Source organism: Myotis daubentonii, chromosome 5 (genome assembly GCF_963259705.1).
Source record: "Myotis daubentonii chromosome 5, mMyoDau2.1, whole genome shotgun sequence".
NCBI lineage: Eukaryota > Metazoa > Chordata > Mammalia > Chiroptera > Vespertilionidae > Myotis > Myotis daubentonii.
The window spans coordinates 103,790,018-103,812,405 of record NC_081844.1 but is presented as its reverse complement, the minus strand read 5'-3'; the positions used below and the strand labels follow the sequence as shown (position 1 = coordinate 103,812,405).

The following is a 22,388-nucleotide window of genomic DNA, read 5'->3' as shown; positions in this document are numbered from 1 at the left end:
ATTTGTGTGTTAAGGAGAAAGGAGCAGCAGCCGTGTGGAATGCACTTACGGCCGAGGAGAACGGACAGAGCGCCATCCAGCCTCCTAAGACGGCCCAGGCCCCCTTTGAACAGGCCTCCTGAGTAACGGGTTCTGTGTGAGTGGCTGCTGGGCTGTTTTGATGTGCTTTGGAGAGGACCTTTGAAAAAGCACTTTAGGGACCTCTGACCCGAGAGCTTAGCACACATGTGGGTGGCCTCCACCCACCCCCAGAAGCACACTGCGCAGTCCAGTGCTTTGGCCTGGGCTCCGGAAGGTTGTGTGTGTGCTGCAGCCCTCACTCCCTGCCTCTCACAGACACGCCGGGCTTGCTTTACGTCGCCTCCCCTCTCCTGTGCTTCCGGGCCAACTTCTGTGGGTCTGGGGTGTGCTACGGGAAGAAAAAGACACCTTGCCGGGAGCAGTGTGTGCTTACTTGGTTGAAGGGCCTGGCTCATTTGCAGGAAATAGCGGCATTGGGGGCAAAACCATGGCTTGCTTTTTACAAACACCCAGGTGCTTCATGCCCTGGATTCATCTAACAGTTGGGAGGGGACGCGATGGAGGTTTCCGTTGGCCCCGCGGGACCCTCATCAGCCCTGTACCCTGTAGACGCGCATAGTGCCCCATCCATCTTGGGAATGAATCTGACCACAGAGCCCGGTCTAGTTTATCTGGTCAGAAGGAAAGGAGACCATCTTGATTATAATAAATAAATGTCTTCTGGAAAAGCACGCTTAAATATTTTAAATTTTGACATGCTTTGTATGTTCTAATTTGATCTATAAAATACACCCACAGGGATGCTTATATTAAAGCATGGTTTTCACGTTACTAATAAATAAACAACCAGGCGTCACCTGGTACACCCACTGAAAATATTTAAACATCATGGAAGTGCTGATACACTGGGCATCTCTGCGCTTAGCCCTGCAGTGATCAGGGTCCTCAGACGCTGTCCCCACCGCGTCAGGGTCCTGGGTTGGAGGAGCCCCATGGGACACTGAGCAGTGGATTTTTTAAAATCTTTCCCACACCTCCTTTCCCTACACCCTTTATAATCTCTTTCTACCACTTCTCTCTCTCTCTCTCTCTCTCTCTCTCTCTCTCTCTCTCCTCTTCTCTGCAGACTGCATTCTTTCCATGTAAAATCCTATACATCTAACGCAGTGGTTCTCAACTTTCCTAATGCCACAACCCTTTAATACAGTTCCTCATGTTGTGGTGACCCCCAATTTCATTGTTACAAATTGAACATAATTAAAGCATAGTGATTAATCACAAAAACAATATGTAATTATATATGTGTTTTCCCATGGTCTTAGGCAACCCCTGTGAAAGGGTCAGTCGACCCCCAAAGGGGTCGCGACCCACAGTTTGAGAACCATTGATCTAAAGTATCCCCGTTTGGTCTCTAGTGCTCCCCAAAAGAAAAAGAATAGAAAATTCTTCACAAATCCAGCAAATAAGGACTATTCTAATAGCAGGGCCCTAACTAAAATGTCTTCACAAAAGTGGACGGCACCACAAACTGCCCTCTCCCGGCACTGCCCCGGACTTCCCCGCCTGGTGATTTAGGGGCTTTTCTGCTTAGGAGGAGGGTGCCGTTTTTGCCGAGTTCAGCATGTTCGTTGAGTCATTTCTTGGAGCCAAAAGCCAGCTCCACTGCATTTCTGCTGGGTAAGGTCCGATGGCCTTGGCGTGGGGCAGTGGTTGTTGATTCATCGGCCTTTCCACTGATGATAAATCCGGGAGCCCCGGCAGCGGTACTAGGTAGGCTCCCTTAACAGACCTTGTGCAGGGAGTCGGCGGCGACACTTAGGGAAACCTGTGGAAGGGCGCTCATAAACTCCTGTTCTGTTCGGCGAGGCTCAGGAGAGTGGGGGCAGAGGGAGCTCTGGGATCCCAGGAAGGAGGCAGCAGCAAGGGCTTAGACCACCACATGTAGAACTGGTCGACCTGAAGACCAAAAAAGCGCCTCTGCTCCTTGAGACGCCCATTTCCTGTTTACGTTTAAATTCTGGGTGGCTGGTGTCTTGTATCATGAGCATCTGAGATGGTTTAGCTCCTCGGCGTATCGCCTGGAACCCATCTGCCGGGATGCACTAATCGCTCTAATTGCATGTACTTCACTCCTGTTCATCGCACAGCCCACATCTATACTTTCCCAGGGATCATAGTGTTTTCATTTTAATACCGCCTTTAGCAGAACGTGAAACGCTCCATGAGGGTGGCCCAGTGTCGCTCGGATGCGTCCTTTGCAGAGAGTTGTCTTGGGAGAGATTATCGCAAGTTACAAATGAAAATCGCAGCCCCGGAGATCCCTCCCCTGAGAGGGGCTGATCTTTCCTGAGACAAAGGAAAGAAAAAAGAGTCTGTGAGGGAGTTTTTTCAGGACAGCCCTATTTCTTTGGGCCATCTCCTTGCTCCTCAAAACCACGGTGTGTTCTGCACACAAACTGCCATCGACAACCTGGTGCCAATAACCACTTTCTGTATATAACATCTTTTTTTTAGAAATCACATGAGTCATCTAATGCATGATATCTAAGTTGGAACGTGGTCACGGTAAATATCCCCACACATCAGAGGCATTTTGATTCAGAGATAATGGTATCTGTTTGCTGGCTCTCAACTAAAATACCTCAGCCCCAACTAGACTGTCTGTTAGTCGAGGCATCTTTTTAAAAGATGTGATTTTCATGCTCAGAGGATGGAAAGGGACATGAAAACCGAGTCCTAAAATAGGCGCATTTAATTCTCCCCGATTTAAATGTAAGTGGCCCTTCTTGAAGGCAATGACGATATTCCCTTTTCTCCCCCCACCAGGAGCGCCTCCATCAGTGGCTTGCCTTAATGCTGATGGTGGTTGGTGCAGTTTGAGGGAATCTGTAATTAGTCAGAAAATGCTTCCATAGAATGACCTACCAGATGGGCCCCGTCACAAAGCACAGAGGCATCAAACCACCACAGACATTTGGTGCTTAGAATAATAAAAAGACTATAAAATTAGATTAGTTGAGTCTAATTTGGAATCGGTATATTCCCCATGCACCCTCGCCGCTCGTGGGCAGATAAAGCCTTGAGATTTAGCGCTGTGTCAGAGACTGCCACTTCCAGTAAAAGGAGACTGGGCGCGGGAGAAAGGGAAGAAAGCATTCTGGGAGGTCTCGGAGGGCAGAGCAGTGACCTCCAATGATTTACAGGCCTTTAGCTTAATGAAATTGTTTCAGTGACATGACGGTAAGAGCTCGTAATGGATTGGATGCCCTAATGTAATGAAATTACTCCCTTCTGCCTAAAAAAAAAAATGCGCAATTAATATTTACTGAGACCTGACAGCCTTTGGTGCGCTCGTCTGTGTAGTTCTCTCAGACAGTCAGAGAGGAGACGGAGCAGCCTGGCAGACGGGCTGGCTCTGCGGGAGCTCCTGGCGGGGACGAGCAGAGCCTGCGAGGGGTGGAGGGACCGGCGCTCGGCGACCGGGGACGCCGGCCGGCTGCTCCTCAGCGCTGCCCGCACTCAGCCTTCACGCTCTCCCTTGCTTTTCCACAGGCAACTGGACAACAACCACATCAGCTGCATTGAAGATGGAGCCTTCCGAGCGCTGCGCGATTTGGAGATCCTGTGAGTTGATTGTGCGGCCGCTGCCTGGTGTGCGTGTGCGTGTCCGGGTGAGGAGGAGACAGGGGGAGTGCGTGTGCAGGGGGTTCCGTGCGGGTGCGTTTCTGGGGCTGCTGCTGCAGTGCTATTAACATTGGGCACCGGGAGATCCCTCCGGCTCACCTTGGCCAAAGTGTTCGCAGGCAGCAAAGTGTGATTTCCCACCTCCCGCAAACTGGGGCTCCTGCGAATGATGTCTCAGCGGAGCCCTTTCTCCCCACTGTTCCCACGGTGTTTGTTGCTGGGCAAAACAGATGGGCTGGAGTAGCCCCCAGCCCCTGCCAGCGCGGTCAGGGGGAGCCTGTCTTGAGTGTGGGCACGCAGGAGACAGGTTACAGGTCTGCGAGACCAGAGAAGGTAGCACCAGGGGTCAGGGCAATCACCCAAAATCCGAAAGGGATCTGGGCGCAGGACTGGGGGAGGCCAGACAGCAGGTCAAGTCAAGCCATTGCCTTTGCTCCTGGGCTCTCGCCTCAGGTGCAAATCCAAACTTTAAGCAGCGACCTTAAGTGTTGGGGGGGGAGGGGAGGATGAGAGGAAGTGGACACCTCCCAGAACCCCACTCTGTATACTTTATCTGGAAGCATGAAGCTGCCTTTCTGGGTTCCAGATTTTCAAATGGGTCTGTAAGGAAACCTGACTTACAGGAGGGGAGGGCCACGAGGGGGAGGGAGTCAGCCAGGAGTCATCTCGGGTCATTCACACTAAAGTTGAATTGTGTGAGAAAACATTCTGATCGCTCTCACCCCAGCTACACTTCCAGCCATCCATGGTTTGGGGGAAGCTGGAGAGGAAGGCAGGAAAGCCCAACAGAACTCGTGTCAGGAGATGCGGGGTCCGGTCCCCACTCAGCTCCTAATTAGCTGCGTGACCTTGGGCAAGTCCCTTCCACGCTCAGAGCCTAAGTTTTCTCATTTGGGAAATGAAGGGGTTGGTTGCTCTATCTTGGGGGTAACTTCTCCTTTCCAAGTTCTATAATTGCTTGGTTCTAAAAATAGTTCTGATGGTACAGTCCCACCCAGAGAATGCTGAGAATGCTAAGTGTGGGGTCTGTTGAGCATCCCTGAAAATACGAAGTTACTTAGTCACCAGGTCGCATAGCTCTGACTTCCAGGAGAATGAATAAATGCCAGACAAATACACGAGTGAATATTTTTACATGTCCCTTTGCACATAAAAGGAGGAGTGAAGGGTTCCCTGTCCCTTCCCCTGGCACCTGGCCCCGCAGACAGCAACGGGCTGGAGAGAGCCTCTCCACGTTGCATGCGAGGAAGGTGATTCCAAGAGGAATCACGGGGGAAATAGAAGGGAGCTGCTGCTGCCAGCGCTGGGACTGATGAAAGCCGAGCATCCCAGCACCGAAGGGGCAGGCCCTCAGCCAAGGCGGGAGGCGCTCACTCCTGACAGGGGTGGTCCCTCCTCACCACACTCTGACCCCGGAACCCGCAACCAACGCATGTGCCCAAATGTAGTCACCCAGGGCTTCTCTTATCAAGAGGCCGGAGCTGAGAGGGTGGGCACAATTCTCTCTGCCTGAAAGAAAGCCTCTGTACAAGGGCCGCTAGGAGCATAGCACCCTGTTCTTGGGACGGATGAGGAAATTCCTTGGGAAGAGATCAGGAAATGGAAGTCACCAGCTGCCACGGAGCAGCTGGGCGACCTCTACAAGACGTGGTGGGGTCTCCTCAGGAAGGCGGGGGTGGGGGGGGGCGGTGTCTGACAATCAGACACACCTGGGTGTGGAAGCCAGGACTCAGTGGGACTTTGGCCAGATTACTGAGCCTCTCTGAGCCTGTTTTCTTCACGTTAAGAAGAGGCACCTGATCTATTTTATAGGAAGGGCTCCCCAAATAGCGTTTCTTCCAGGCCCCTCACTTTCTCCCGACCATGCCCCATCCCCATCCAGGGGGCAGTTGGACTCGGAAACGCTAGTATCCGGGCACACCGGGTCTCTCCCACTGGAAGCTTACAAGCCTGTGATGAAAAGTTCTCTTTCCCCGTCATTGCAGAGCCCGCAGGATCTGATTAGTTTATCTTTGCGATTCCAAACAAAGCCAGATCAATAGCTTTGTTTTAAAGACACGCTGATTTGGCTTCACGTGGCTAAGTACTTAAAATTAATCATCATCAGTGAGTCCGCGGGTTTCTAATCTCCAGCAGAGGCACTCAGCTCTGGAACCATCCATCTTAGTGGGGAGCTATTCTGAAACTGGCTGGAGCTGACATCTCCATCTAAAGGACCTCCCCTCCCCACCCCCAGACCTCCCAAATCTCAGCTAGGCATCGACATTTTGTAACACTTCCCGGTAATCACAACTTGGCACCATAAAGAATCTTGACAATGACATAAATAGGAACTAAGGGAGGGCATCGTGCGTTAACTTAGTAAATTCTTCAGAGATGCCGAGAGAGGGGATGGAGTTCGAAGCCCGCTGTCCCTGGGCAGGTCATCTTTCAGCACCTGCAGCTGTAACATCTGCACATTAAGAGACAAGATGCAGTTTTTCAGGTGTGTCTTCTCTCTGACGTTGTGCAGCGTGAAGCACAAAACAAGGAGAGACTCGGGGTGACCTCGTGGAAATCTCTCAAAATTAACTCAAGGGAAGTCTGTGGACCTCACCTACAGTTGACCTTTGAACAACATGGGCATTAGGGGTGCTGACTCCCCCTCCCCCCTGCCCACAGTCAAAAATCTGCATATAATGTTGGACTCCCCCCAAAACCTAAATCGTCTCTCAGTATCTCAGGGGATTGGTCCCAGGGCCCCCCACAGATACCCAAATCCATGGATGCTCAAGTCCCCTGTATAAATGGTGTAGAGCAATGCATACAGTTGGCCCTCCACGTCCACAGACTCCCAACCTCAGATGGGAAACAGTACAGGTATTTAGTGAAGAGAATCCCTGGGTCAGTGGACCTGCCCAGTTCAAACCCGTGTCGTTCAAGGGTCAGCTGCACTAGTGGAAATATTCACGCGGGATCACCCCGTGACTCGTCCTCCCTGTGAGGGAAATGCCGTAGGACTTCTTTCCATCTAGTCCGAGGCGGGTTTCCCCTGTTCCAGGGAATGAGAACTTGGGAGGCGAGTCGACAGGAACCACTCTCTGCAGGGAGGGGAGCGGCAGGGGTACAGGTTGGAAAAGACTCAACTCTGCCCGCCTTGTCCGCGTTTATGGCGCATGCCCAGTGGGGGATGCCCAGCACCGGGCATGGAGGACAAAGGGAAGGAGTCAGGTAGCCAGGAAGGGGGCTAAAAGGAAAAGCATCGTGTAGGCCAGTGGTCGGCAAACTGCGGCCCTTGAGTGTGGCTCTTCCACAAAATACCACATGCGGGCGCGCATACAGTGGGATTGAAACTTCGTGGCCACACTCAAGGGGCCAAAGAGCTGCATGTGGCTCGAGAGCCACAGTTCACCGACCACTGGTGTAGGCAAAACTTCTCAAGGCCCGAGCCCCCACAGGGGAGGAATCCCAATGCGAGTGATCGTAGCTGACTTTCGGGCAGTGCCCCGTCCCCAACACATAACACAACCAGTGCTTTAACCCGTGACCTCTCTGCATCCTCACAAACCTGCTGGGAAACTGCCGTTATCGCCGCCCGCCTTGTACAGAGGAATAGCCCATGTCAGGGAAGCCAGGGGCCTGCCCGCCCAGCAGCAGCAGAGCCCGAGTGACCAGCATCCTACCAGCTGCCCCTCTGAGCTGTGTCGCCAGGGCTCTCCTAGGGTTGGCTCCCCTGAAGCGTGGCCGCCATGCGCCATGGGTGGTGTGAGCTGGCCCCTAGAGCCGGGCCAGGCAGGCGACCCAGGACTCAAAATCCTGGTGAAGAGAATGCAGGCGCTTCCCACAAGCCTGCAGAATTATCATCCCCTTCCCCCAGTTTAGGGGTCCCCGCAAAGTTGAAGATGAATCAAACTCACCAGGATAAGAAAATAACCCCACTTTTCACTGACTTACATTCTAGTCCCAGGGACGATGTAGTCTCACTTCTGGATGCCGCCAATTGACTTTGGCGCCCAACGGTTTGGGGGCCCCATTCTCCAAACTGCCCCAAAACGCAGCCCCAACTTCCTGTATGGCGCTTATGGTTCTTCATGGAGGGGCCTGTTTCCCGTGGGTCCGATGACTTTCTATTACCCACATCACCGCCCTTTCATTTCCACCTGTTCTATCCATTTGGCGACTCACATCTCCTCTTTCTCTAAGGCAGTGGTGCTCAACCTTCCTAATGCCGCGACCCTTTAGTACAGTTCCTCATGTTATGGTGACCCCCAACCATAAAATTATCTTTGTTGCTACTTCATAACTATAATTCTGCTACTGTTATGAATCATAATGTAAATATCTGATATGCAGGATATATTTTCATTGTTACAAATTGAACATAATTAAAGCATAGTGATTAATCACAAAAACAATATGTAATTATATGTGTTTTCCAATGGTCTTAGGCGACCCTGTGAAAGGGTCGACCAAGGTTGGCGACCCACAGGTTGAGAACCGCTGCTCTAAGGCATGTGTATGCGGCCGTTGAGTACACCAAGACTGCATCTCCAGCCCCTTCGGGCAGGAATCTTTGCTGGCCGTGCTCTGAACCATGGGTTTCTGGTCCCTGCTAGCAAGATTGAGAATGGGCGGGCAACTCACCAATTATACCAGGCTCTTCCCTGCCCAGTTAGAAAAACGTTTAATGAAAAAGAAAAAATTAAGAGTATGGACAAATGAAACAAAAATGAGAAGACCTAATGAATTAGATAGTTAATTAATTTTTTCAATAGTATTACGGGAGGAGAGAAAAGATTTTCAGATATTGTCTCCTGACTACATGTAGCAAATCAGATCAGCAGACACGTCCTGAAAGGCTGTCACCTCTCGGTGAGGGGTCTGCCCGGAGAGATCCCAGGCCCAGCAAACTGCGTGCGGATCCTGGGGTCTGCAGATAACCAGGGGTGCCGTTTGGAAGGCCTTGCTCACATTTATGTCATTACCAAGGCCTCCACTCCTTTGGGTTACTGCCAGCTCAGGCAGCCCTGCTGTAATCCATGGAAATTGGGTGACATTACTCTAGGCTGGCCCTGGTGTCTGTAGAGAAAAGGGACAGAGAGGCCAAGAGCAAGGCCAGGCGACAGTGAGCCGAGGCCTCCTAGCAGTTCGCACCTCGGCTGCCCCACTTCCCTCACCCGAGTTGTGGGGCTCTGGCCAGGGGATGCCAAGGACAAGTTGGTGGTAGCAAAGAGGCTGGCACCTGGGTCTCCAGGCCCCGGGCCCCATGTTCTTTGCCCACATGGGCACCTCCTGCAGTTGGGCCCTTTGGGAGAAACCCCTGATGACATGGGAACCCTGAGTGCAGTGTCTTTCTAGCCTGTCCTTCAGTGGCCTCTCCTATTTTGGAGGTTGAGGGAGGGCAGACTTTGATCCCAGGTCCTGCTTTCAGCTCTCTCTCTGGAACTAGACAACAGACCATATTGCATCTATGGATGAGTTTTACTTAATCTCGTAACATGTTCTTTAACAATGGAAGAGAGCATTTCATACTTAAAACATATTGTATTTTTCGTAAAATTCCAGCTTGGGCTTTTAGCAACCAGAAGCATTGGCAGTCCTGAGCTCATTCCTGCATCGCGATGGTCGGTGTGGCTGGGTGCACAAGCCCTCCTCCCATGGGATGTGGCTGCCCCTTTCCCACTGGCCTCCACTCCTTTGGGTTGCTGCCAGCTCAGGCAGAACCTGCTGTAATCCATGGAAGTGCAAACACCCCACAAGCTAGTCTAGCGCCAGGCGCCAGGACAGGAGAGCTCTCAGAGGTTGGGCAGGCGCTCCGGCGGGTCAGACTCGCTGGGCCGGAGGTCACCAGAACTGCCAAGTGTGCAAGGACATGCAGCTAAAGGGCATGGAGTCCAGGACTCCCAGACTGAGCAAGGACCCCACAGAAGCAAGCAAGGTCTTCATGCCCCATCTTCCAGGAAGTTCTCGAGAGTTGAACTAGCCTCCTAGACCCTTTGATTGTAAATCAGTTCTGATTGGGGTTGTGCAAATACTGAGAAGTAGATGAACACCCACCGCCCAGTTTCTTGCTCCCCAGACGCCTGTGTCAGCCTGTGCACTGAGCCCCCTCTCAGCCCACATTCAGAGATTCAAGAGTTAAGGCAGTGGTGGAATCAATCAGACTTTTAGGGTAGTTCTAATTCATCCACTTTCGGGCGGGCACGACATGGCCCGGCCCTGGGCCCCACTGGTAAACACAGAAGAATGGAGAAGAGCGTTCTTTGCTGGTATAAGAAGGAATCAGTGGGAAGAAATTGGCAACAGTCCTGATGCCCAGGTCGGGGTGTGCTCACTCTCCTAGTGTGGGGTGCTGTCCTGGATCAGGGATGCTGGGCACTGGCCGTAGGGACACACATAGACATTGTCAGTCCAGTTCAGAAAGCCCGGAGCTTGAGGCAGATGGCCGGCTGTTCTCTGCTTTGGCTGAGCTTCCTGTGGATGTGGAACTAGACGCTGGATGAACAGTAGTAGGATAGCATATCCCATGCAGTAGTCCCCCCACCCACGGGGCACCTGTTCCCAGTGTAAGTTATGAATGAGGCACAGTTAGAGATTAACTAACTAATCATGAAACAGAACAATTATAACTGAGCAGTAATAGCCGTTATGTGAATCTGGGCACTCATGTCAGGGGACCCCATGCTGACGTCCTCCTGTAGGCTCAGTGCTTCTGGGGCACCACGTCGCCATCAATCAGAACACGGTTTCTGCTCGTCTTCCACCCGAGGATTTAATGCCTTCTCCACCTTAACTAAGCACTTACCACTCACTGTGGCTGTAACATTGGCAGTTTGAGGTGTGACAACAGAACTAGCTCGAATTTCATTTTCCTTCTTCAGTTTCACGGATAGAAGTTCTTACCGTAGGTTTTAGCAATCTCAGGACACGATTTTTTTAAAATTCTCTCATTATGTCAAGAACTTTCACCTTTCCAGTTACAGGGAGCACTTTACGGCTTCTCTCCTGCATTTCTGAATTGCCAGCATCCCTACTCTTGCGCTTTGAGGCCATTACTAAGTAAAATACGGGTGACTTGAACACAAGCACGCGACCCCAGGACCGTCGGTCTGATAACCGAGACGGCTGCTAAGTGACTGATGTCAGGTAGGGTGTGCGGCATAGGTACGCGGGACACGGGGCGATTCCATCCTGGGTGGGACGGAGCGGGAGGGCGCGAGATTTCATCACGCTACTCACAGCGGCACGCAGTTTAAAACTTATGAATTGTTTATTGTATTGTTTGTTTATGGATTTTCCGTTTAACATTTTTGGACCATGGTCGACCACAGGTAACAAACCACAGAAAGCAAAACTGTGGCTAAGAGGGGACTGCTGCAGTACAGCGATACTAGATAATTATTAGTGTCGGCATTGTAAGTATCACAGCTACGGCTCTCACCTGCGCATTTTGCATGTGCTGTCTCCTAGGCACTATGGTATTAGAATGGAGCGTTTTACGTACATCCTCGCCACAACCTCACGGCGTGGCCCTTGTTCACCTCACTTTCCCCAGGAGGAAGCTGAGGCTGGGGAAGCTGGAGGACTTGCCCGGAGCAACCCTGGCTGCACAGGGGCTGCTTTTCTATCCAGTCCCCCTCTGCCCGGTCCTTGAGCCCCGGCTCCTAACCGCTCTGCTATGAAAAAGTGAAAATTGAAAAATGTATTCCAAAATGCGCCCCAGAGAAACAAGTGTAGTAAAGGCTCAGAATAATTCAGGACCAATCGTTTTTCTTTTTGAAAAATGACCCTGACCCACAGGGCACTCAGAACTAATCCTGTGACCTCCACTTAATCGGCATCGCATCCCAGTCCACAGAACCGCCCACACACGGAGGTGCGAGGCCACAGCGGAGCTTGGGGGCGTCAGAGTCCTCCCCTCGGATGGGCCGCTCTCCAGCTTCACCAGGCTGGGTGGTGCGAGGGGTTCATTTCCGTATTGTAATACAGAAGCTGGGTACCAGGCTTGCGATGCCGGTTAAAGGAGACACCACAGGTGTGTGTCTGGCAAGTCACAGACACCCAATCAGGCCTCTCATAACAAGTGCAGTTGAAAAGCAGCCCTGCCCTGTTCTGCCACCTTATCTCCGTACCTGGCACAAGCCTGGCACAGAGCAGGAAGGCAAAGGACACGGAACCACATTGAGTAGGAATTAATTAACCAAATGCATGCCCACTTTGCCCCGTCTCTAGATTTTCTGCTACATGTTGGCCCTGAACAGAGCTAAGTTAAAGTTGCCCCAGAATTATCTCAAATATTGAACAATGTAGTATTTTACTGGAACAGAAGATTTCTCATGTTACCTCTGGTTTTTTATTCTTCCAGTTAAATGGTGATTTTTTTCTTATTAACAATGAGCAAATTACAGCCTTGGTGAAAATTGATGTTTTCGAACAGACAAGACTCGTTTTCATTTATTTACAGAATGTTTCACCTCGGTTTCTCTGGGAGATGCAACTATTTTATTTTTTTAACAGACTCTGGAATCAGAGTGTTTAGTCATGACATAGCTTTGAATATAAAACTGTCGTGGCTTAATGAAAGTCTTAAAATATCTCCAGAACATGATTTTTTTTTTTTTGGTGCTATGCTGCAAATTGTGATTTGTTCAGGTAATCAGGATTAAAATGGAACATTGTGGAAAGCACTGATCACTTCCATTGGGCCCCCAGAATACTAGGAAAGGAACTGGGTGTCCTATGAAGGTTTGCTTGTGCTACACCACACCCCTCCTTCAGTCACCCAGGCTCGAAGTTCGATCACAGTCACATGTTTTAGATAGATAGATAGATGATAGATAGATAGATAGATAGATAGATAGATAGATAGATATTATTGATTTCAGAGAGGAAGGGAAAGGGAAAATCATCTATCAGCTGCCTCCTGCATGCCCCCTAGTGGTGATTGAGCACACAACCCAGGCATGTGCCCCAACCGGGAATCAAACCGTGACCTCCTGGTTCACAGGTTGACGCTCAACCACTGAGCCACTGGGCGATCATAGTCATGTTCTTAAAATGACTAGCTTGGTTTTGAGAACATCAGCTTAAGAAAAAGGTAAGATAATCTTTCCCATTTAAATAAGTAGCACTTGAACAGTTCAGGTAACTAGGATATGGGAGCACCTAGTGGTTTCCATTTGATTTCCTTTTCCTGTTAACTGAAGGCTAGTTTAGTCTCAAAATGGATGTGTCCTGTGAATTCGTGGGTTAAGAGGCTGTGGCGAAGGTCACTGGACTGTTCTTCACCAACAGAGGCTCTTGAATCGGTGGGACTCCCATTACCAACTTGCCATGAATGGCATTTAGGTGGAATCGGGCAACAGACGGCCCAGGGGCCACGGACTCCAGCCTCCAGGTTTCTGGGCTGACATCCCAGCTTGGCAAACTAGGTGGGGAGCAGCCTTGTGGTTTGCTGTGTCCCGCCTCAAACGAAATGGAACAGCTCTGCATCTTTGTAAAAAGATTCCAGGGGGGGTTTCTCTCAGCGAGAGGTAAGGAGGCCAGTGGGGAAATGCCGCAGAGCTGCCGAATGCATATGGGGATCAGTTCACCCCAAAACGGAGCTGCTACACCCGGTGGGAAACGTGCTCCCAGCCGATGGTCAGCCTGTGCCCTTTCTCCGCCCTCTGCTGCCAGCTCTGGTGCCAGTATGCGAGCAGGTTCAGGGAGTACCTGGCTCCTTGATCCGCCCTCATCTCCTGGCTCTCATGGGTCTCCAGACCGGGGGCCATGAGCCCTATGAAGAGCCAAACCTGCCTGTTGTTGCTGCTGCCACGTCCATCGGGAATCAAACCGTGACCTCCTGGATGGCTCGGCTTCCTGTGACCAGGAGTCCCTGACTCTGCAGAACTGGGTCTGGAAAGCCAAAATCTTAGGAACTCGAGCAGGAAATGGCCCTCCTCCTGCTGGATGGCCTCCTGCCCAGGGAGGCCCTGAAGAGGCAGAACTGGGAGAATCCAAGCACTATTCTGACCCTTCCCCAAGCTGCCGTGTCCCCTCTGCGAGGACACTCAGGAGCAGGGGTGGTGAGGAGGAGGGATGGAGGGAGTAGGATTCCGCTTCTCCCAGGTTATATCTGGGATCATTGCAAACACTCTAGACACCCCGTTCTCCTTCCACAGATAACTAATGAGAGGACCCCAACTACCCACCCTTAGGTTGAATGAACCCTGCAGATGTGGGATTTGATTTTTTGTTTTGTTTTGTTTTGGTCTTTCCAGTGTTTTTTTAAAAAATAACAGTAATTAGTTGCCAATGTCTAAATCTCTGGTGATTATATGTGAAAGTCTCTGCGTTCAACTCTGCGTGAGTTCCGGAAGTGGTTGGGCCCACAGGTGGCCAGGATGGTCCGGAGCAGCACTCTGTCATGGGCCGCTGCGGGCGACGGCGGCTGGCACCTGTGTGTCCACAGTGCAGCGAGGCCCACGGCCTCTCGAGCACCTGGAATATGGCTAGAGCAAATGAGAGGCGGAAGTTTTCATCTTACTGCATTTTAATTGGTTTAATTTTAAATCGCCACCTTTGGCTCATGGCCACTTGTTGCACAGAAGGGTTTACAGCTGCGTGGCGGGCACTCCATCTGGGCAGGCCACGGCTCCCACCAGGCCTGCTTCCGCCGGCCCTGCTCCCACTCTCCGCGGTCACGTCCCATTCGTTAAGAAGCACCATGTTTAAACAGTGTATTTTCTGAAACTAAATACTTTGGAATATCTGCCACTCCCCCCCTCCCCCCCCACTACGCTCTGCCCTTTATCTTAATTTAAACATCTGGATCTTATTCCCCCAAAAGACGCACTTTCATGGAAAGCCAGGAGTATGATTATAAAGCCGTCTCCACCAGAGTAAACCCTCTCGGCGTGAATGTTTCCTGGTCCCCGTTACTCGCTTCTCTTGGCCCTGGAAATGGCTCCACAAAGTCAGCAGGTAGGAGAGTCGCCCCCATGTCTGGACCCGTCGCTTCTCCGTACGTGAGCTGGAGATGAGGCAGCCGGTTAGGGGAGCAGGCCGTTAACCCCACAGCAGCGCAGCCAGGTGTCTGCACAAAGGAAGAAAAAGAGCCGACCCGGGTGCGAGCGGCTTTGAGTTTGGCCAGATGTGCTGTCTTTCTACAGACCTGGGTGTCCACGTCCCTTCCACTGCTGTCAGGAAGGCTGCTCCTGCTCCAGATGTGGCATCTCAGAGCCAGCGCCAGCCCCATTGGAACGGGAGAGGGGAACTGTAGGCTGGAAAGACCCAGGGGTCAGCCGGCCCCACCGCCTCATTTTAAGGGAAAGAAAGCCACTCAGAAAGGTTAAGTGACTTGCCCACAACCACAGGGAAGTTTCACAGAAGAATTAGGCCAGGAGACGGGTCTGCGGACTCTTTATCCAGTGCTCTAGATGGCCACCTCCCTCCCTCCTGTGTTAGCAGAAAGGAAACAAAAGTGAATGAAGCTGGCCTGTGTGTCCTGCCTTCCCACCATCCCTCCGCCTCCAGCATGTTGCCAGAAGGAACATTTTGCATTCAGCATGAGGGCCTTCCCATCAGGCGGCCACTGATTAGGGGCTAATTGCCCCAGGACCCCAATAGATTTCTGTCTGGTGGAGAGCAATCTGGAAAGAGGTGGGTTTCCCCGTCACTGGTCCTGGCACCTGGTGGTGACCAGAGACCAGCGAGGAAACACTGGGTGCCCCTGCCCGTCTTTGAGCCCCACTGGCCCAGGTGTAAGGTGCAGCCAGCTCCCTGAGAGAGCCCCCGCCCCCTTACAACTATCAGAGGGTAAAAGCAGGACCACCCGGCATCCAGCCCAGGAACTGAGCCTCGTGCATCTTGTGCAGTGTTTCTGCTCACAGGTCTGAAGTGGCTCAGTTCCGAACTCTACACGAGAATGGACCGGTATGTTTAGCCACGGAACCGATGGGTAGCGGGCAGAAAACAGGCAGGGTTACACCTGCTGGGAGGAACATAGTTTTGCCCTATAAACAGAAACTTCTTCAGGAACTTGCCCTCAAGTAATGATGTGTGGGGGAAGAAAGCATTGAATAAGTTTCAACCAGTTAAAGGGAGTTCATTGGAATAGAAGGTCTCTCAGCTAGAGACTGCCCGTCAGGAGATGCATGTGGGACAGAGGCTTTAACCACGTCACCGTAATGCCATTAATGTTCTTCCATTATATACATATACGCTAAACTCATATTTGATACATATATATCATGCGATATATATGTGTGTGTCAAATGTATGTATCTGACTCAAATCATTAAATTAATCTGTCTGGTTTAGAGACCGAAAACAGGCATCTGCAAGCCAGATCCAGCCCCAGGTATGTTCCGTGTGGACTTCTGTTCCTTACGGTTCGCCAGTACAAAAAAAGCAGGAGACTTCACATAACGCCTCTAGATGTCTGGCTTTCTCTTTAAACAAAAGGGAACAGCTGGCAGCCTCGCACCCACGTCCCAGCGTAGCAGCGATCCTTGGACACGAGAAGTGACAATCATGTCGTGGGGTGGTGGTGGCTGCAGCCCCACGCAGCCCACTTACAGACTCAGAGGTCAAGCCTGGCTCCCGTAGGCAATTGAGTTCGTAACTGTCACACCTCGCTCCCACAGGCACCTGAGTTCGTGACTCCCGGGTCAGCCCAGGAGGCTGTTCAGAGTGGAAATGTGTTTTATCAAAAGATGCCAAAAGCAGGACCCTTCACATTTTGAAACTCACTCATCCTCTCAGTGTATATTCATGGAGTCGTCGTATGTGCCAACCCAGGGGCAGAACAGGTGTGCGCTCCATCCCTCTTAGTGTGCACGCAGCTGAGTAAGCACTTTCCCCTTCTTCCTCTCACGGGGCTGGACACCCAGTGCAGCGGAAGTGGAAATTGTCTGTTTCCAGGCACCCCGGTAGCTGCCTGGTTTCTAAATAATGGTAGCAGATGAGACTGCCTGTCCAGGCCCTCAGTTTATAGAAGATGAAATAGAATTAGGAGACTAGACCATCTCATTGGTGTTGTTGTGTAAGGTACACTTTGCAGTTACGCTGGTCACCTGTGATGTTCTCAACACATGAGTAAGAGCTCCTCAGCATCCGGGGGCCACCAGCACCGAGCATCGTGTAGACTTAGACGACCAGCATCTCTCTGAGCAACGGCGGGATCTGAAAAAGGCGTCTCTCCCTTTTTAAACTCACGTGGTTTACAGTTAGTTTGGAGGCATCTTTTCCCTGTTGTTCTCTCACAGCGAGGCTCTGCTGGGCGGAGTTTCTGTCCGTCACAATGTGAGTATACAGTGAAGAGAGAACCAAAGACAGGCCCTTCTGCTAAGCATCCATGGCATCAAGGGCCCAGATTGGCAGTGGACTGTTTTTATTCCTTTCTGTAGGTTTTACATGACACCTGGAGACCATTTAAAATGTTACTTGGCGGTGAGAGCGCTGTGTTTAAAAATAACGCTCACCCCGGTGCCAAATCACTTTGGAGTCGGGTACAAATATTGAGACAAAAACCCCAGCTGTTATTGCTTTGGCTGCTAATTTGAGGTGTCAAATGGGAGGCCGACTGCTATACGTCAGTGAGTGAGGCCCCTTGTGAGATCACTGTTTTCTAACAGTGGAGAGTAATGGGCTAATCAGTGCAGCATCAGTTGCTTTCATTATATGCCCACACAATGGTTATGAGCTTTAATTTAAACGGTCCGCGGGGAGATGACGGCAGTGAGGAACAGGCAGCACCCAGGATGGGCCAGGAGAGCAGGTGATGCAGGGCAGGTGGCCTCCGCCCGTCTTCTCCTCCCTCCCTCCGTCTCTCATCCCTCCTCCCCATCAGCCGCAGGGACTCGTTGCCTGCTCCAGGCAGACAGGAGATGAGCTTTGCTTAAGGATCTGGACTCTCGGGGCTTCTTGGTATTCCTGACAATTCCGTCAGCCGCGCCAACAGCAAGGGCAGCTTTGGGCAACACTGGACTTGGTAGCCAAGCCTTGACCATAGAAGGCTTCCAGACCCAATCGCCCTCTCCCCGTGCCGCCTCCACTCGGCCCTCGCTCTCTGTGCTGAGCGAGTTCTGTTCCCCAACGAGAGGAGGGTCAGCATTGCTGCTGCTCTGAGCAGCCTCGGCAGAGAGGTGAGCACCAGGGTCCCTGGTCCCTGCCACCTCGAAGTCAATGAAGGCCGAGTCCACTGCTCACCTGTGTGACTCGCCTCCTCCGTGGGAGCGTGGGAATCGGACAGCGACGTCTGTCGGACGACAGTCCTGTAAGAGGCGGTTTGTGTAATGGTCATTCGTGTCCCGCTTTGAATATTGGCTCCGCTCTCTCTAGCTGTGTGATCGGGTAGAGTGCGCTGGTCTCTCTAGGGTCCAAAATGAAATGGCAGTGGTGTCTCGGGACGGTTAGAGAATTAGATGAGACAACGTGGGAAAGTGCTCGGCCCTGTGCCTTCAGCACTGGCACTCTCAGAAGCACTTAGGTCTGGGCTTTGAGGACTGGCCACTGGGCGCCCACAGGTGTGAAGACAGACCAGGACATCCTGTTGCCATAGCTGCCGATGACTCGCCGGGAGTCTCCTTCCTGGGCAGCGTTAAGGAGGGAACCACCGTATTTGTCTAGACTTAAGGAGTAACCAGCCTTGAGGTAGAGATGATGGGCCAGGGCGTCTGGATCCTCACCCGAGCAGAGGCAAGAAGAGGGGTTCCCAGAGCGCCCCCAGGGAGGTTGGCAGCCGGGGAGATGGCCAAGGCACTCACTGTGGATGCCTGGCTTTGCAATTAGGCTATGCATGCTCACAGATAATGCCGCTGCGTTAGAGCAATTACATAGTGTTATGGACACACGACACGCAGATTACGCCCGGAGCCAGGGAGGCACAGTGATCAAGCGAAGGCCTAATGGGAGGAGACAGAGGGAAATGTTAGCCTATTAAGGTTGCCAGGGTGGCGTGGCTGCAGCTGGACGCAGGGCCTCCTGATCCGAAGTAGGTCTCTGGAGGGGCCAAGGGAGGGCCACACCTCACCCCTCAGCGGAGAGCAGAGGGGAGCTGGGGCAGACGCCACGCTGGGCTCTCCAAGGGCGACAGACACCTGCATGGAGGGCTGAGCACTGTTTCAGAGCTCGGGCCTCTTTCTAAGCAGAAAACACTGTGCTCCCCACAGAGGCCTCGGTCCCAGAGGCAGCCAGGGGGCCGCCTGTACGCTGCCTCCACACTCAGCTCAAGGCTGTTCTTCGCTCTTCCCTCCGTCGGTGGTTTCCAACTCGAGCTTGCCTGGGACTCCTCTGCAGGGTCCCTTAAAACACAGAAGGCGCCCACCCCCACACCCCCCGAGCTTCTGATCCGGTGGGTCTGGGGGGCCCGGCACCACACTTTGGGACCCACGGCCCGCGTTCATTCTGCACCAGCCCAAGGTGGGTGCCCCAGCCTGTCCCTGAGCAGGGCCTGCCACGCTCCGATTCCATCAGCCTCGCAGGTCTAGGCGCAGGGAGACCTTCTTCCAGGTGACTGGCCCGGCCCATTGCAGTGCGTCGCCGGCAGGGGCGAGAGGAGCTCCGCCCAGAGCGAGCGGCCAGAGGTCAAGGAACGCTGTCCGCATAGAACCACTTAGCAACTCGTTTAGGCTTCGAGGCCGTACGGTCTCTGTAGCAACCACTCAGCCATGTGACACAAAAGCAGCCTCAGATGGTACGTAAGCAAGAGGGTGAAACTTTATTTATGGAAACAGGCCATGGATGATGAGATTTGGCACGGGGGCTGGAGCTGGCCAAGCCCTGGACAGGCCAGGATGTGTGCCACTCCCTCACCATCCGCCACTCCTGGGGGCCTTGTCTGCCGCAGGACCCCAGCCTTTCACTGAGGGGCACAGGGAGGCACACACTTCTTCAGGCGTTAAGGTTTAATGTGTGCACCGGAGAAGCGGTAGTAAGTTCGCTCATCCCCTCGGGCCCTGGAAAGAAGGCGGAACACCCTCTTTCTAGCGCTCAGAGCCAAGAGCGGGAGCCTTGGTAGCAGTAGCATTGTCCAGAAGGGTCACTTTATTAAGGAAAACGATCCCTCTCCATGACGCTTGTATGCTCCACGTCTGACCAGACAGGAGAGAAACAGGACAGTCTCGGGTCCACCTCAGTCTCAGTGTAAAGAGGGTTTATCGTGGGGAAGGGCTGTACGGGAGACAGTGGGCGGTAGGTGGCCTGTCTTTGAAATCCTGTTGCGGGGAGCACCTTATCTCTGGTTCATACTGAACCGCCCATTCAGTAGCTTGTGATGGTGCAAAAAGGGAGGCCCGTACAGTCCTGAAGTTTCATACAATTAATTTGACTCTGAACTTGAAAAATGCTGAATCAAAAGCATTTACTTGGGGGAAAGCCTATGACTTGGGTTACAGCATATCTTGTCAGAGTAGCTCCCCGGGAGCAGAGCAGGGAGGGTGAAACCAGACGCTGGAACTGGCAAAACTTGTCCAGGACGTGGAGGTAAATAGGGTGACGCCGATGAGGCCAGGACGGCTCAGCCCGAACCAGCCATCCAGTGGGGGCAGGTCGCTGTCAGACCCCTTTCTTTTTCTGCCGGTTAATTGTTAAGGCAGTTGATAGAAGGAGAGGCAGTGCGAGGCTTGTGTGGTTCTCTCCAGCTTTGGGTCCCTGGTGGAAAAACAGAACAGCCCTGCTGGAGAAATAAGCCCGCCCTGGAAGCAGGAGGCGTGGGCAGGTGGGGAGGAACTGGGGTGTAAAGAGAGAGCAGCAGGGCCGAATCCTGCGGCAGCTCACGTGCTGCCCTGTGTCAGTCCCTTGCCTCGCGGCCTCAGTCTGCTCATCTGTAAAGTGGGAGCCATAGTTGCGACTTCAAAGTGCTGCTGGCGTCAAACGCAATGAAGGTGAAAGTGTGTTGTAAACCGTAAAGGACTAAACACGCTACTGTTATAACATTACCTCTGTGCCCGGCAGTGTGCTACCCAGCGTGCTTTCCGTGCCGATCTTAAGGGCATAGGGGTCGGCCGATAATGCTCCCCCAGAGATGTCCCTGTCTGATCCCAGGGACTTGTGATGCAAGGGACTTGGCAGATGGGATGGAGCCTCCTGAGGGGGAGGTGGGCCTGGATTACCCGGTTAGGCTCCAACTGCCCTGCATCACAAGGGTCTTCCTGAGAGAGAAGTAGGAGGTCACAGTGAGCAGGAGATGTGGTGACACAAGTCAGAGGCTGAATGGCTCGGGGAAGGGGCCCCGCACCGGGGAATGTGGGTGGCCTGAACAGACTGCAAAATTTTCTCTTCCTGATGGTCCTGGAAAAAAACGCAGTCTCTTGGACGCATTTGAGACGTCTGACCTCCAGACTATAAGGACTAAATCTGTGTTGTTTTAAGCCACTAAATTATTGGTAACCTGTTCCAGCAGCAGTAGACAACACATAGAGGCGTCAGGCTTATCTGGAGTCATGTCCTGGTACCACTGCTTGCTTCATCCAGGAAACGGAGATGATGACAGAGTGCCTGCCTCATCGGGTGGGGGAGAGGTTAAGTGAGATGGCGCAGCTAGAGCCCGTAGCCCAGCGCCGGCCCTGCATGCAATAAGCCCTCAGCCCATACGGACAGTTATTAGTATCATATCCTTTAATCACCACTAAGGCTGTATGCAGCCAGTGTGTTGTGATTATCTCCACGTCATGAAGGAGGAGACCTAATCGGGTTAAGGGAACGGGGCTGCACAGGCTACAGGTGGCAGAGCCAGAGCCTAACCCAGGCCTGGGCGTTCGAGGCCATACTCACCGCGCCGCTCCGCTGTGCTGGACCACAACGCCTCCTTCAGATGCCAGCTGCTTGGGCAGGGGCACCCGAGCCAAACGGAGCACAGAGCTCCCTGCACAGACCACGGCCGCCAAGGCTGGAAATCAAATAAATCTGTGTTTATTAGGGAAGCAGAAACTCCAGCTGCCCTGGAGATCCGCATCTAAGAGGTGACCGACCCTCCGCCACCCGGGGCTGGCCAGCCCCCTGCAGCAAATCATGGAAGTCTGAACACTGTGTTTAGTCATCTTGGTCCTGGAATAATTGCTATCATCGTAAATGTTTTATAGCCCTCATTACGGCTCGCATTTAAATATCAGTGTAGTAATACATTAATAAGTCACCGCTGCCGGACGCAGTTAGTCGAAGCCCTGCGTATAACTGCATGTCTGTTCAGCTAAATTAGGGCTGGCTGTGAACTCAGCGGTGCTGAGCGGCTGGGCCGGGCCGGAAGGAAGCCACTTCTCTGCCAAGGCGTCTTGCTTTTGCCTCTGAGAGTACGGAGGATGCTCAGACTGTAGCTGGTAGTGGCGCTGGAACTCTGGGATGGATAGAAGGGGAAACGAAGGTGCCATTTAAGGTGTTCCTATCCGGGTGGAGAGGGGTTGGGGGTCATAGTTCCCACCCCCAGGAAACTCCCTGTGGAGGCCAGAGCGCCGGTCAGATGGGAGTGGCAGGGTCTCCAGCCCTGTCTGATGAGATGCTCTGAAGGCTTCCTGAGTAGGTGGAGATGGGATGGACTCACACACTCGCTCACGGAAAAGATAAGCCACGGAAAACACGCAGCTCTGTGGGTTCGATTTCATAAAAGGCAAAGTGGTTATTAGAGTTGCAGAGTGGGCCGAGCAGGTCTGTTCATTCCTTTTGACCACGTGATGCGCCTAAAATAATGCCAGACACACGGTAGGTACATAATAAATATGGGAGGG

General features: G+C 52.5%; 1 protein-coding gene across 1 annotated transcript in view; it reads left to right on the top strand.

The window, feature by feature from the left end:
* The window catches only part of SLIT3 (slit guidance ligand 3), a 530,647-nt gene that overhangs the window by 400,591 nt on the left and 107,668 nt on the right, over positions 1-22,388 (top strand). The window contains exon 6 of the mRNA XM_059699139.1: positions 3,574-3,645. Coding sequence (XP_059555122.1) covers positions 3,574-3,645 — 72 coding nt within the window. The remainder of the gene's footprint in view (positions 1-3,573; positions 3,646-22,388) is intronic.